Raw genomic sequence first — 13,782 nt, 5'->3', positions numbered from 1 at the left:
GGAGATTTATTTTTTTTTAAACTAGCAGGGATTTGAATGGAGGTTCACTGCAGCTACAGCCTCGACACACGTGGTTCTCAATCTGAAGGTGTCCAAATCATTGATATCTGCTGCTATGTAACCATTGATCTGGTATCTTATGATTGATTCAGCAACTAGTACAAACGCAACATGGATAACATTGCAAACGAGAGCTTAATACTGAAATCTCAGCAACGATCAGGCAATCACAAGAATGCAAAAAGTAGTTCCTTTATTATCTTCACTGTCATAGATTAAAATTGTAGTTATACATTACTGGAGGCATCAATATAGTCTGAACTGTCCACATTTTAAATACGGTGTGGAGACATCAATTGCTGCGAATCCTTGTGCAGCTTATTGTACCATCACATACAGTAGCAGTAATAATGTCTGCGGTAGTTAAAACAAACATTTTAAGTGACTTAATGCCTCAAATAATGTTTTCTTTTAAACTGTAGTCTTACAACACAGACATCCAAGTACTTTAGTTGGTGCAGTAAGAGAGTCCAGTGTCAAATCAAAAGTTTTCCCTGTTGTGAAGTACTGCTTCAGAGCTGTGGTACACCATGGGAAGACAATACTTAAAAATCACTCAAAAAGATGTGAGGTCCAGCTTCATTTCACAAAATAGGACGGAACAAATCTGGTGACGTTTTAACTTTTTTAATATAAATATGACAATCATAATTATCTTTGAATAGGCTATCTCTTATACCTGACTATTGTTGAATAGAAAACAAAAAGAAGAGGAACCAATGCACAAAGATGTCAAGACAGAGCCGATCCAAAAGGGAAAAAAAAAAAAAAAAAAAAAAAAAAAAAAAAAAAAAAAAACTCTTCTGGAGACTAGGCCAGCCAGAGTCTAAAGCACAGTGAGTGAGCGGTATGACGTCTCACTGGACTGGGCTTTGAATCTGTGAAAACACACTGTACTTCTCAAACTCCTGGAGGTAACCGCTGAGGTGTTGCTGTCCAGTTTGAGCAGCAAGTGTGTAAAGAAACTGAGCATACTTTTGTGACTGTTGAGTATGCATGGTTTAATGAAAGAGGAGACACGTGAAGAGAATCAAAGAATACTATGACAGTATAACGGATGAATTAATAAAATGTGTTTACACAAAAAGAAAAAAAGACTGGCAAATTTCTTAGAAAAATAAACACTACAATGGCACAGGACAATTAAGGGGACATACTAAATAAGTGTTTTTTTTATTTTCTACCACAGAGCCATTGGGGGCAAAAGTTATAAAAATAAGTGTGTCTGTATTCAGAATATTAAGTAAATTAAACTGGTTTACCCATGTTACCCCAGGGGAAGAAAAGGGCAGGTGGGCTGGCAAAAAAAAAAAAAAAAAAACAAACAAAAAAAAAAACATACCAAAGGAAAAAAAATTGGCACAACATCACTTAAACAACAAGGCAGGTGTCACTCTGCCACAAACAGGCTGATGATGGGCAAGAGCGAGGCTTCCTCTGTCCACATCTAGAACAAAGTGGCAAAGTCTGGTCACCAAGTAGCAACGGACAGGGATGCTGGTTATCGGTGTTACCACAGATCACTCTGGATGAGGCGGTGAGGCTGCAGGTATTACACATCACCCACACCAGATCTCATATAAGCTCATCCCCATAGTTAGTTCACCTTATCCTGGAATATGTAGAGGTTGTTGGTCGTTGCCACTGCGATGATGTTGTCCTGGGGATGCCAGGCAGTGTGAAGGATCTTCTTGTTGAAGTCCAAACTGTCCACGCTGATTTCATCCTTTTTGCGCTTGCCACCTGCACACACCTTGCGGGGTTTGAGAACCTGCATGGGCTTGCTGTTTTCCCGGGACGCCTCCAAGGTTACATCCCGCCTGTGGCCACGGTCAAACATCCGGAAGAAGTTGTTGTATGAGCCAGTCATCACCACGCTGATAGGGGGATATGGGAAAGTTTGAGAGTCTTAACACAGCTGTTTTAGGATAATGTCCCTAACAAAAACATTTGTGTTTTCAGTAGTAGGCTTAAACTGAACTTATCATTGGTATACAGGTGATGGACAAATAATTTGATAATAATGAAAATAATAAATTCGTTATTATCCATCCATCCATCCATTTTCTACCGCTTATCCTCTAGTAGGGTCGCGGGGAGTATGGAGCCTATCCCAGCATCTTTTCGGGTGAGAGGCGGGGTACGCCCTGGACAGGTCGCCAGTCCATCGCAGGGCAAACACATAGAGACAGACAACCATTCACACTCACAACCACACCTATGGTCAATTTAGAGTATCCCATTAGCCTAGTCCCCATTTTGCATGTCTTTGGACTGTGGGAGGAAGCCGGAGTACCCGGAGAGAAATTCGTTATTATATTAAAATTTATTAAAAATAAATATTACATATTAAACAAAATTACAAAACACTTCAACACACGTGGATAATATTCGAGTGCCAAAGGATGAATTTCTAAGCAATATCATAAGTGCAATCAGCAATCCAAATCTCACAATGTTACACAGTACAAGACTAATAGAGATTCAGAGTTAAAGCATCTTTGTCCTGATTTGCAAACAAAAGGGCTAAATTTAATACAAGGGCATCAGTCCAAACACATAAGCACATAAACACCAGCATGTCCTCACCTGTCATTGCCATTCCAGCAGCATTCAAACTTGTCAAAGATGCAGTCATTCTCATAGAGCGAGCACAGCTTGCTCCTCAGGTACTCATGAACCTGTAATGATCAGAGGCAAAGACACATAAAATCAAATTCAATTATGTAGATAAATAATGTGTAAGTTTATTAGATAATCTATACGTTTATCATAAAAGGAACATAAGGAACTTATTTCTATACAAATGCCAGTGCACAGCAAAACTACACATTTAGGGTACCTCCTAGTGGCCACTATGTGAAATTACAATGAATTATTTAAAAAAAATTTAAAAATTTAAAGTTAGAAAAGGTGTGGCCTCTGTTAAGACAAAAAAATATATCAGTAGTATTACAGACAGACATTAGTATTTACATTGATGTAATTTTTGATGCAACTCTAACAAAACTAATTATCTGACTCTGAACAATGCTAACTTTATTCAGAAACTGGTTCAAACAAGGTAACATACTTTCCCCCAAATGTAAATGTTTAGCCTTGAAACCAAATTAATCTAGAGAAACAAAAATTAGTTTAGGTTCAATTTAAGTGGTGTAATGCACTGTGGGGCACTAAAATGATGGGAAATGACCAGTATCATTCAGGGTGTTGGACTGTATCAGCTGCTCTACACTTTATGGGGTCTGTAACAATGGGGCCATCACATGTTAATTCAGAGTTCATGATAGGTCACTCATAATCTGTTTACAAGTGCGTCGCAAACTTGAAAAAACATATTGTAACTGTGCATCTGTTTGTCAGTCTCACCTGGTAGGTCTCCACTGGCCTGTTCTCCATGTTCAGGTCCCAGATCTTCACAGACAAGTAGTCTCTAGTCATCATGTAGCGTCCATTGTGGCTAAATTTAACATCTGAGATTGAGGATATGATCTCAGAGAAGAAGGAGCGATTACTGGGATCTTCTGGCTCCTCAAACACTTGTCAAAAAAAGAAGGATGATACAAAGATAAGTAAAATGACAAAGTCAAACTGCTGTATTCTCAAATGCTCCAGTCTGAGAAAGTGTAGTTCAAGGGGCTTAGCATAATCAATCTAGTGTAAAATCCACCTGTTGAAGTAGAGATAAGGTGATGTTAAGTGAGCAAAGTGGGTACTCACATTTGGAGTGCTTGTCACATAGTGCTGAAGCCCTCATGTCACACAGACGGATGGTTCCTTTGCTGCTGCTGTAGACAAAGGTGTTACACTGATGAGGATGGAACTCTGCTGCTGTGATCACCTCGGTTAGCTCCTCCATGTTGGCTGGTTTAATGTCAACAATATCTGAAAAGCACAGGGTTAAGAGGAATACCACTTTCAAGAGATTAGGACCACGGCACCTGGTACACATGATAGGGTGTACAGTGCATTTTTTCAGCACCAGAAGTTGTGCCCTGAACAAGGCATTTGCATAGGGGAAAAAAAACATAAAGCATCTGACTATAATGTACCAGTCCAAAAGAGAGTCCTGTAGAGAAAAGCAGTAGGGATGACAGTTAGTTAGCTAGACAAAAGATACTTCTTTGTCTTGTGTGACAGTATTATGCTACCCCATGGATTAATTTATATTGCTTAACACTGAGTTTCATGGTTTAGGCAGGTACATAGACAAACACGCCCAAGTGCATTTGAGGATACTGAAGCTGCGGTCAGTGATCTCGAGGTGCCAGAGGTTGATGCGGAGGTCATCTGCAGACAGGTAAGTCTCATTGTCACTGTTGACTGAGATAGAGTTGATATGGTAGGTGTGGGCATTGGCAAACACCCTCCGTGGACTGGCTTCCACCATGAGGTCCATGGGTATTAACACTGGTACCTGAGGTAAGAACAAACGGGACATAATTTGAAACTGAAGGCAAACAAGGTTGAATTTTGACACTCTGAAAGCTATCTTTTCAGATTCAGTTAAATTTTCATACATTTAATTACCAGAGCATGCAACCAGTGTGTAACACAGTATTTCATATATTCAATTAGCCGGGTAAAATAGGTAGCACTAACACCCAGTCTATACAGGATGCATGTCAGCTGCTTCGGGCGAGTCTGAAACAAATTTGAGGAGTACTCACATTAGCTCAAAGAGCAACGTATTAGCACAGATTGGGAGTTGCAGTTCTCTTTGTTAGCAACAGAAAATGTAGCCAAACTGGTAGCCCTTCCTGACTGCTAACACACCCATGTTTAATACTTTTAAATCCAAGGTTGTCTGTCGTAAGATTTGGAATAAATGGTTTTTAGCCATGAAAATTTAAGATAACAAGTAGTAGCTTCTCCTACAGGTTAGACATACAACCATTTATAGTTTGGATATTATACAAAGCAATCACCTGCGCAGATGCTCCTTGGTAAGTAAACATAACCAGTAATAGTAGGTAAAGCCCCACCACACCTATATTACACACCAGCATTTTCAGTTATTTTGGCTCATGAGACATCTTCTCAGGACTTTGTTAGTCATGTACAGACAGTGCTGGACCAGTTTTGTCACACCTGTTAGGGCAGGGAGCTTAGACCCAAGTGATTCTTTTACATACATATCATTTGGTGACCTCAACATACATTTTTATACAATTCATAACCAGAATTAACATGTCAGCAGGACAAGAAACCTGAGCAGTCTGCATCAAACAAGGAAGTATAAACTATAACCAACTATTTGAATACCCATGTTACCAGCTTTTTCTGCTTCATCATGTTTTGAATAGGTCCCATGGATTATAATGGATGTCTTTTGACATATAAAAACAGGGAAGTCAACTTGCGCAATTGATTGCGTTTACTCCTCAAAACATATCGACATTTCTCATAGTGGATGTGATTTCAAGAGTAGAAACTGACAGAGTGACACTAAAGTTGCAAAGGAAACATGCTCTTCAGCAGATTGTAATTGTTGTTTTATGTTTATCAGTAGATAACTTATTGCCCCCACCCCTGCTCTTATATTTCATATTTGTGGTGGTCTTGGTTTAATGTACTAATAATTAATTGAATATACCATATAATTAAGTATCAAATATGTAGGGATTATTGAAGTTCTATGTAGGAACCCTGGTGTGGTTGAATAATTCCACTCATTTAAATACTTCTCAGGTTGTATTTGATTTAAGTACTTACCCGAAGAGACGTGATAGTGTTGGGGTCTTTATAGCGGCCATCCTCCTCTTTGAGATTATAGCCCTCTGGTCTCTTGTCTCGTTCACTGATTTTCCACAATTTAATTGTCTTATCTGCTCAAGATGGAAAAAGAGAGGAAATTGCTACATCATATTTTCTGAAATATTAATCCCAGTTCATTTTCACATTTACCTGTTAAGTGTCCAAAGAGATAATTTGTTTCTCTGTTAGAACCAGTTTTAATTACACTTATGTGTATCTAAAGTTAAAGTCACCACAGTTTGTTATTAAATATGTGGTTATGTGCTCAAGTACAAACGACTAACTGACCATTAGTTGACAACAGGAACTGAGCAGCATTCTTCTGAGGAAGCCAGCGAATCTTGTTGATCTTCTCTTCTATTTCCAAACTCTTCAAGTAGTCAAACTCTGGCTCATGGCTCTGGAAAGTGCTGTAAACATTGTATTCGCTCCGAAACTGAGGCTGATTCTTATTCTGCCATGCAAAGTATCAGACAAAAATAAAAGGAGATTGCATTAGACAAAACAAGCCAGTGTGACGATTTTTGTTCTACGTTTGATGAGTTTAATTTCGAAAGACATATGAATATTTCAAATAACACTGGCAATTACTTTCATGAAAAAAATTTGACTTGCAAGAGAGGGCATTTCCATCATTTCCTAGGGCAGGGGTCTGCACCCTTTACTATTAAAAGAGACATTTTTGGCCCCTCTCCCACAAATAAAAATCATCTGAAGCCGCAAAACCTATTTGACCCTTAAAATTAAGATAACACAGCGTTACAGTTTTATATATAGTTATAATATATATAAATAAATAAATAAACTATAGTTTATTGCATTTAGGAAATTATAGAACTACAAAAAACATGACATTTTATAGCTGTTTTTACCTGTTTACCTCTTATGAATAGGAGAAAAAAACACTGGTATGTGTATGCTTACTTTTAAATAAAACACAGAATCATGCCGGTCTATTTAAGTCCTTCTCTTATTTGTGAAGGATTAAAATAAATAAAAAAGTAACCCACTTTGAAATAAATATATACAAGAACAGGCTGGTTCTTTCCTCCGAGACTTTTCTTTTCTTTTTTTTTTTGGATTTATATATGGTTAGCTTGCCGGGGGTCCGAAACTCAAGATTAGCCACCTATTGGCAGCAGGAAGAGGCGGGAGGCTGTAAATGTTGCTATGGAGACGTTGTAAGATGTGACGTATATTTTAGTCGACAAAATATTATCAGTATCACCTCGATCTCCAAAATATGAGGTGTTCTCTTTAAAAGAAAAAATAATCAGTTATTTATTTTCATATTATTTATTATTTTTTCAAAGCTAGAGGGAGCCACTGCAGAAGGACTGAAGAGCCGCATGCGACTCCAGAGCCATGGATTGCCAACCCCCGCCCTAGGGGAAATTCATGTGTCCATTAGCTCATTGTTGAAATGTAAAGCGTATCACTAGTTAAAATCTAAAACTCACTTACACAATAGTTTCCAGAATAAAATAATCTATTTTTAAACTTCTGAGTAATTTAGTTCAGGAGTTAATCTACTTATCTACTATCTTTGTGGGAATAAAACTCAAAAAAAGACAAAAATGCAGCTGTACCTCTATTTCCTGCTGGAAAATGACTACACGCCCACCCTTGTCTCCTGTGGCCAGCAGCTCCCCTGTGTGGTTAAACTCAACCGTGGATATGATGTCCGCTGCAGAAGAAACACATACACAACAAACTTTTAAACTTATATTCGTAACAATGTCATTTTCAAATTGGTGTACAGAAATAGAACAACCTCTTTCCAATACTAAAGGCAATGAGGAACGTCTCAGTTAATCCCGACTAACCCTGTGTATTACTGTCCGGGAATCAGAGCGCACTAGATAGATGAGCGTGTAGGCCGGAGATGCAGACGGATGTCAGAGCATGTAGAGCAGACGGAAAATGATCAGTAACCTAGTTTCTCTCTTTTCTATCCCCCCTCACTCAGACAGCATTACATATTTCCCCCAGCAGCAGTATGTTGTTTTATAAACCAAAGCACGCTTGTTCTCTCTCTCGCACACACGCACACACACGCACACACACACACACACACACACACACACACACACACACATACTTAACCCTTTGCTGCCCATTGGAGCAGAAAGACAATACTGCAAAAGGTTGTTGTTGGAGGCCTTTGTGAACGATGCACTCCCTGAAGCCAAATGTAAACACTAATACATGTGAGCTAGCAGTTAGACTACTTGGAAGGACATACTTAAAACTGCTCTTATATTATGGAAGCAATGAACTTTTTATCTAGTTAATCAAATTTTTCATCATCCATCAGCTATCATTAAATGCTTATTTTAACAATTTACTCAACAAAATGTCAATAATAACCTGCCAAGAGGTGTCTGCCCTTAGCAAGGATTGAATTTTCTGATTATAAGACTGCAGTGTTAACCAGTGAGCCACATTTTGTAAAGGAAGACGTGTGATTTCCCATACACTGAATATTTTAGCTGTGTGAGCAGTTGTTGAATGTGAGAATACATTGTTTGGTTAGAACATGTTAAAATTAAAGTGTAATTTGTAAGTTTAAGAAAGGGGAACTTAAAAAGGAATTGGGTTAGGTTTACTGTGGACATCCACATCAGAGTGTGTGTGTGTGTGTGTGTGTGTGTGTGTGTGTGTGTGTGTGTGTGTGTGTGTGTGTATATATATATATAAATGTATGTAGTTACGCTACGGTGTGGAAATTTTCCCACTGGGGAATAAACTCATGACAACATTGATGTTACTGATTAATGTTATCAGGTTCCCTTTTGACTTTGGGTTTAAATCCTAAAAATATTGCCCAGAAGATGCTTTTGGTTTTCACTTTGACACCAAATCCTCTGTCATTGTCTTGTGGGTCAAGCCTCCTCTCATCACAAGACTGCTACTCTGTGATGCAAGTCTGCTGCTGCACGGAGCAGACACTTCCAGTTCATAATTGTAACCTCTGACTAAGTATTGATGACAAGTATTTTACAAAATTAGTTTTTTTTTTTTAAACAACGCTACCGTTGATACACGAGAATGAACCAAATGGGTTTTGTGTGACTGTGGGGTTTGCGGGCAAGTTATGCAACTGTGATTTAATTCCGATTTAGAAGGTCACAATTCAATGTGATTTCTGATTCAATATCATATAAAAAGGTGATGGATCAGCTCCACCAGAGCAAAAATAAAATCCTGCAACTGATGGAGGAGAAAAATCACCAATTTTTTTGAACATCAATTCAGTCATTTAGAACTTTCATGTAGAAATGCAACGATTTTGTTTCCAGCTACTTAATTGTGGGACTTTGCAGCTTTTCTCTTTAATGTCACTGCAAACTAGTTCATTTTTGGGTTTTGGACTGTTGTTTGACAAACTAAGACCTGTGATATCATCACCTTGGGCTATGAGAAATTATAATTGTCACTATTTTCTGAAATTTTACATTAGAAAAACCAAAACTTAAGAAAATATTTGGATTTATGGATACTAAAAACAATAGTTTTATGCGGCCCAATGCACTACAAACTACTAATATAAATATTAAATTTATTGTGATTTGTGGAAAAAAATTCAACTGTACTTTTAATCATTAAATAAAATCAATTAATCAATCATGTGACAGAGCCAAGCTGATTTGAAATTAGTGAAGGTTTTGAGGTTAAGTGTTTTGTTCAGAGGATTAATTCACAACTTATGCATCAAGTAACATGCAAAAAAACCCCATTTCACCTTAAAAGTTGCCGGTCGCTGGAGATATCCTTTGAGCAGCACAGTGAATTACATTTTTTTTTCTATTTAGCTATTGTTAACATCTTTAAGATGAAAAGGCAGGTTTATTTTAGTGGATTTAATCACTGTCTGAACATCTGGATCATGAGTTATCAGAGAACCAAGCTAAGCAAACATTAGTGGCAGCTAAGCTCACATCCCCTCTGATACATCCTGTGTCTGCCGTATAGCATCCTGAGAAACATTGATTTTAACAAGAAGCAAGAAGCTAAAGGAGCTTTATTCAGTGTTTTTTACTGGATTTAATCACGAGGTATGTTTGTTTTGGGGAGGAGACCTCTGCGGATAATTCAGCTCCTGGTAAAACCTGACACTGAAGGACTCCTAACCGGGTGCAGCAGACTGCAATGACAGCAATGTTCCCACACTACTTCACAACGCAACTGAGCTCTATCTTCTGTTATTGTTTTTATTAAGAAACCAAACGTGCGTTTAAATTTAAATAAAAACTGGAAAAAACTGATGTGTTCTAAAGCTTTTGACCACTAGTGTGTGTTTGGTTTGTATTAACACTACTTTTATTTATTTTTTGGGGGCATTTTGCCTTTAATTCGATAGTTGCAGTGTGAGAGAGACAGGAAAGTCCGGGAGAGAGATGGGGGTTGACATACAGGAAAGATCCACAGATCGGACTCGAACCCGGGCTGCTGCAGTTAGTATTAAGCCTTCTTGATACACGCTCTACCAGGTGAGCCACCAGGGCACCCTGTATTAGCACTACTTTAACAAAGATATTACACCTCCAATACAGCCAATAATTCAGGAAACAAGCTGGTGTCAGATAAAATTAAGAACAGAACGCAGGAGTGGAACCACTCCTTTCTCTCTACTTATCTGCATGACTATCACACACAGAGAGCCAGTCAATTTAGTGCAGTAATGAAGCTTGGTTTACAGTTAGGGTTAAGACCCATCAAATAACTGTCCAACCGCAGGGAGTGCGCAGTTGAAATGCACAGCATTGCAGCTCCTCACATCATAACATTGCTAAATCATGCTATATCTAGCTAGTGGAAATGGAAAAAATGAGGAAGACATTAAGCTGCTAACTGTTCAGTCACTGCAAGCTGCTGTGTACTACCTACATATTACGGACGTACATATTACCATCACCATTTTCTTATCCATGCTTTAAATTTAAAAATATTCAATTTTTGGCAGAGCTCATACCCTCAGCTACGTCGTCATCGATAGCTCCTTTCACCTGAGAGAAGCACCACTGCATGTCACCTCCAGGTCCTGCAGAGATAAAAAAACAAAAAACAAAAAAAACATTCAAGTAAAATTCTGGCTGATTGCAGGTTATATATTTCATTTGAAGCATTCATATGTTCAGCTATCAATTATTGCAGTGTGCATCAACTATGATTTACAAGTGGTTGAGATAAACAAAGATGGCCAGGTTGCAAATTCTAATTATTTTTTAATAATGGAAGAGAGTTCCTCAGCAACAATCGAGGTGGTGTGTCAAAACATTATACATGTGTTTGGACTTCTCTTGCATGTAAATGCAAATAGTTCAAAAGAAGTAACTCCTCAAAAGATTTTGTTTCAGCACGCTGTCACTCTCAGGCAGAGTAAATTAAATGATGTTGGAACTACAGACAGATGGCAGACCTGTTGTGAAAATTTGTGTGGTCACACATGTGCACATATCCTCTCACAACTTCTGCAAGTCTAGCCTCCAAACAAAAATGAAATCAATCTCACATGAGACATTTCAATCTCTCCTAAAACTAAAATCTATCTGAAGACACTGCTCTACACATGATAGGGCAGTTATGTTATGTAGCCAACAACATACAGGCCATTTTGATCTTAAGTATCTTTACCATTCAATAAATGTATAAATGCATCCATCAAATCTTAACTGTAGAGCCTTGGTACTGTGGTTCTCACTTTCAGATAAAAAGTAGATTATGTATTGTGATCATAGAGTTTATTTTATTGAACTCCAGATTGTTGATACAATAGGTAAATTCAGTCTCTACACATCCTTCTTTTTAGGCCAGGGCAACTGTTTTAGCATTATGAGATGCTCTCACACCAGGCTCCTATGTTAAACATCAACAAGAAAAAACATGCTGCATTGATTGATAATGACCTCCATCACTCGCCTCAACAGGTTCTTCATCAGCGTGTACCATTGCACAAGTAAGGTAGTTGAATTCCACATAATTTTACACATGATCATTTCTGTTATTACGCAATTAAAACTGGTCTGATTTGTCAATAACAATGTCTGCACATAGTGGAAAAGCTCTGCAGAAAAATCAAGGACATTTATGAGTCACTGTGCTTTCATCATACAGTTACTCTGAAATGAATCATGATTTAATACAAAATGCCAGGACAGGGTTCAAGTTAAAAAAAAATGTAGCATTCTCACAGATTGGCAGCATCCCCTGCAAGCAAACAGGTGTTTTAATGTGCAAATCATCTCACCAGTTTTAATATGATGTGTTTCCATAAGATGTGTGAAGATCAGTGTCATTTCCCCGCCCAAATGAATGGAATGCAAGTACTAAATATATTATTACAAACATACTTTATGATTTATGATTAAACAACTATTAATGTCAATTGGCTGCATGCGACTATAGTCCCTCATAATTTTATTAACTATAATTTTTCACATTCACTGCTCTCGTATCAGCTGATGAATGGAATTTGAATTGCATCGTTAGGCTTAACAAATACTTACCTATATGGGTCTTATTTGAGGGGGATGATTTTCCCACTGAAGTATATTTGTGCCCAAATACTAGGTCTCTGACTCTTCAGTCCTTCCAGTGATTGAACATAATATTTAACAGCTTGATCAACCTGCAGCAGGCCCAGAGTGCTAGCCTGCATGTGGGCAATGTCAAAGTTTGAGCTAACGTTAGCTCGCCTGGCTTGTCAAGCCAGTCGTGGCATGTTTGAGAAATATGTGCACTGGAGTGAAAACCGTCAGTTCTATTTGTTTCATTTTCCAATCTAAACAGCAAGCCAGATACTCTCAATTTGCGGTTCATAAGACCCATGCACAAGTCTGACAATCAGCCGTTACGGCTACGAGAAGTTAGCCTAGGGTGTCACGGATAGCTGTGTTTAGCTAACACGGAATAAGAGTTAGCTTTCAAAACTGGTGCTGGGCCGGTGATAATGGTAAACATCTATCATTTGTTAGCAGCAGCTGGCTAGCTAGCGTTAGTCGGCAAAGACAGGCCAGATGGACGACGACACTCCAGTTTGCTAGCTAGCTAACGTTAGCACTAGCTAAGTTCTGTTAGCTAGCTACCGTTAGCTAAACTGACACCCACGGTAGCTAGTGTTAGCGAAGCCTTGCAACCGTAAGGACAGAAAGCTTGTTGGGACAGAGTCGCGTTGCTAAAACGCCGGTCAGTCGGTGCTGTTTATGTGTGTAATGGTTAAACTGAATTACCTGCCATGACGAGACAGACAGTGGAGCTTGCCTCAGTCAGTCACGATCCTGCTTCCCACTCCCACGCGCTGGTTCGTGGGATCTGAACTTTTTCTTCCGCTGAATCTCCGCTGCTGTATCTGCGCAAACCTGGATGTCAGGCGCTAAATTAACCGTAAAACTCGTTATTTTATGGCTCCCCTCCTTTGCTTTCCCGCTCCTCTCTCTCTGTTGTTTCTCCCTGTGTGTCACTCACTCTCCCCTTCTGTCTCTCTTGCCGCCGGCTACTTCGCATCCCACAAGTCACTTCTTCCCCACCCCTCCACAGCCTCTCTGCACGTGAACTAAAGGGTTTTTATAATGCGCGCGCACACAGTATGGTGGATGCACCGCCGCGCGCGTGCACATCGGTGGACACCTAGCTAAGGATGAGAGAGTATTAGACTGTCCTACTCAAACAGTAACACTGTTACTTTATTCACACTGTACTGAGCTATAAATATTTTTTTGTTTTAAAAAGCACTCAACAGGAAAGTAGGACTATATACTGATCATTTGGACATTTGGTCACAGTGAAAGCAGCAGTGTGGCTTCCTGAAGTATCTCGGCTACAGTATTTCAATTTGACTGCACCTTCACAATCAACCTCCTCCAATTCATGAACTCTCTCCAAAACTGTGGTCTGTAGTATGTGAAAGCTTTCTCAAATTGTAGCCTATGTGCACATAAAGTCTAAACACAATCCACCAATATA

At 38.8% G+C, this 13,782-nt stretch overlaps 1 protein-coding gene across 1 annotated transcript; it reads right to left on the bottom strand.

Moving 5' to 3' along the window:
* Window positions 1–236: 236 nt before the first annotated feature.
* On the bottom strand, window positions 237–13,352 carry ppp2r2ab (protein phosphatase 2, regulatory subunit B, alpha b). Its single transcript, XM_056403080.1, has 10 exons — window positions 13,050–13,352; window positions 10,793–10,861; window positions 7,407–7,504; window positions 6,106–6,271; window positions 5,776–5,888; window positions 4,300–4,477; window positions 3,781–3,945; window positions 3,430–3,599; window positions 2,650–2,741; window positions 237–1,937 (listed from the first exon to the last, which is right to left on the bottom strand). The coding sequence occupies exons 1-10, from the start codon at window positions 13,054–13,056 to the stop codon at window positions 1,658–1,660; spliced, it is 1,338 nt and encodes a 445-aa protein (XP_056259055.1). The 5' UTR covers window positions 13,057–13,352; the 3' UTR covers window positions 237–1,657.
* Window positions 13,353–13,782: the final 430 nt, after the last annotated feature.

This window comes from Seriola aureovittata, chromosome 18, assembly GCF_021018895.1.
Source record: "Seriola aureovittata isolate HTS-2021-v1 ecotype China chromosome 18, ASM2101889v1, whole genome shotgun sequence".
Lineage (NCBI taxonomy): Eukaryota > Metazoa > Chordata > Actinopteri > Carangiformes > Carangidae > Seriola > Seriola aureovittata.
Note: the sequence above shows the minus strand (reverse complement) of the source record. Positions and strands in the feature narration are given on the sequence as shown.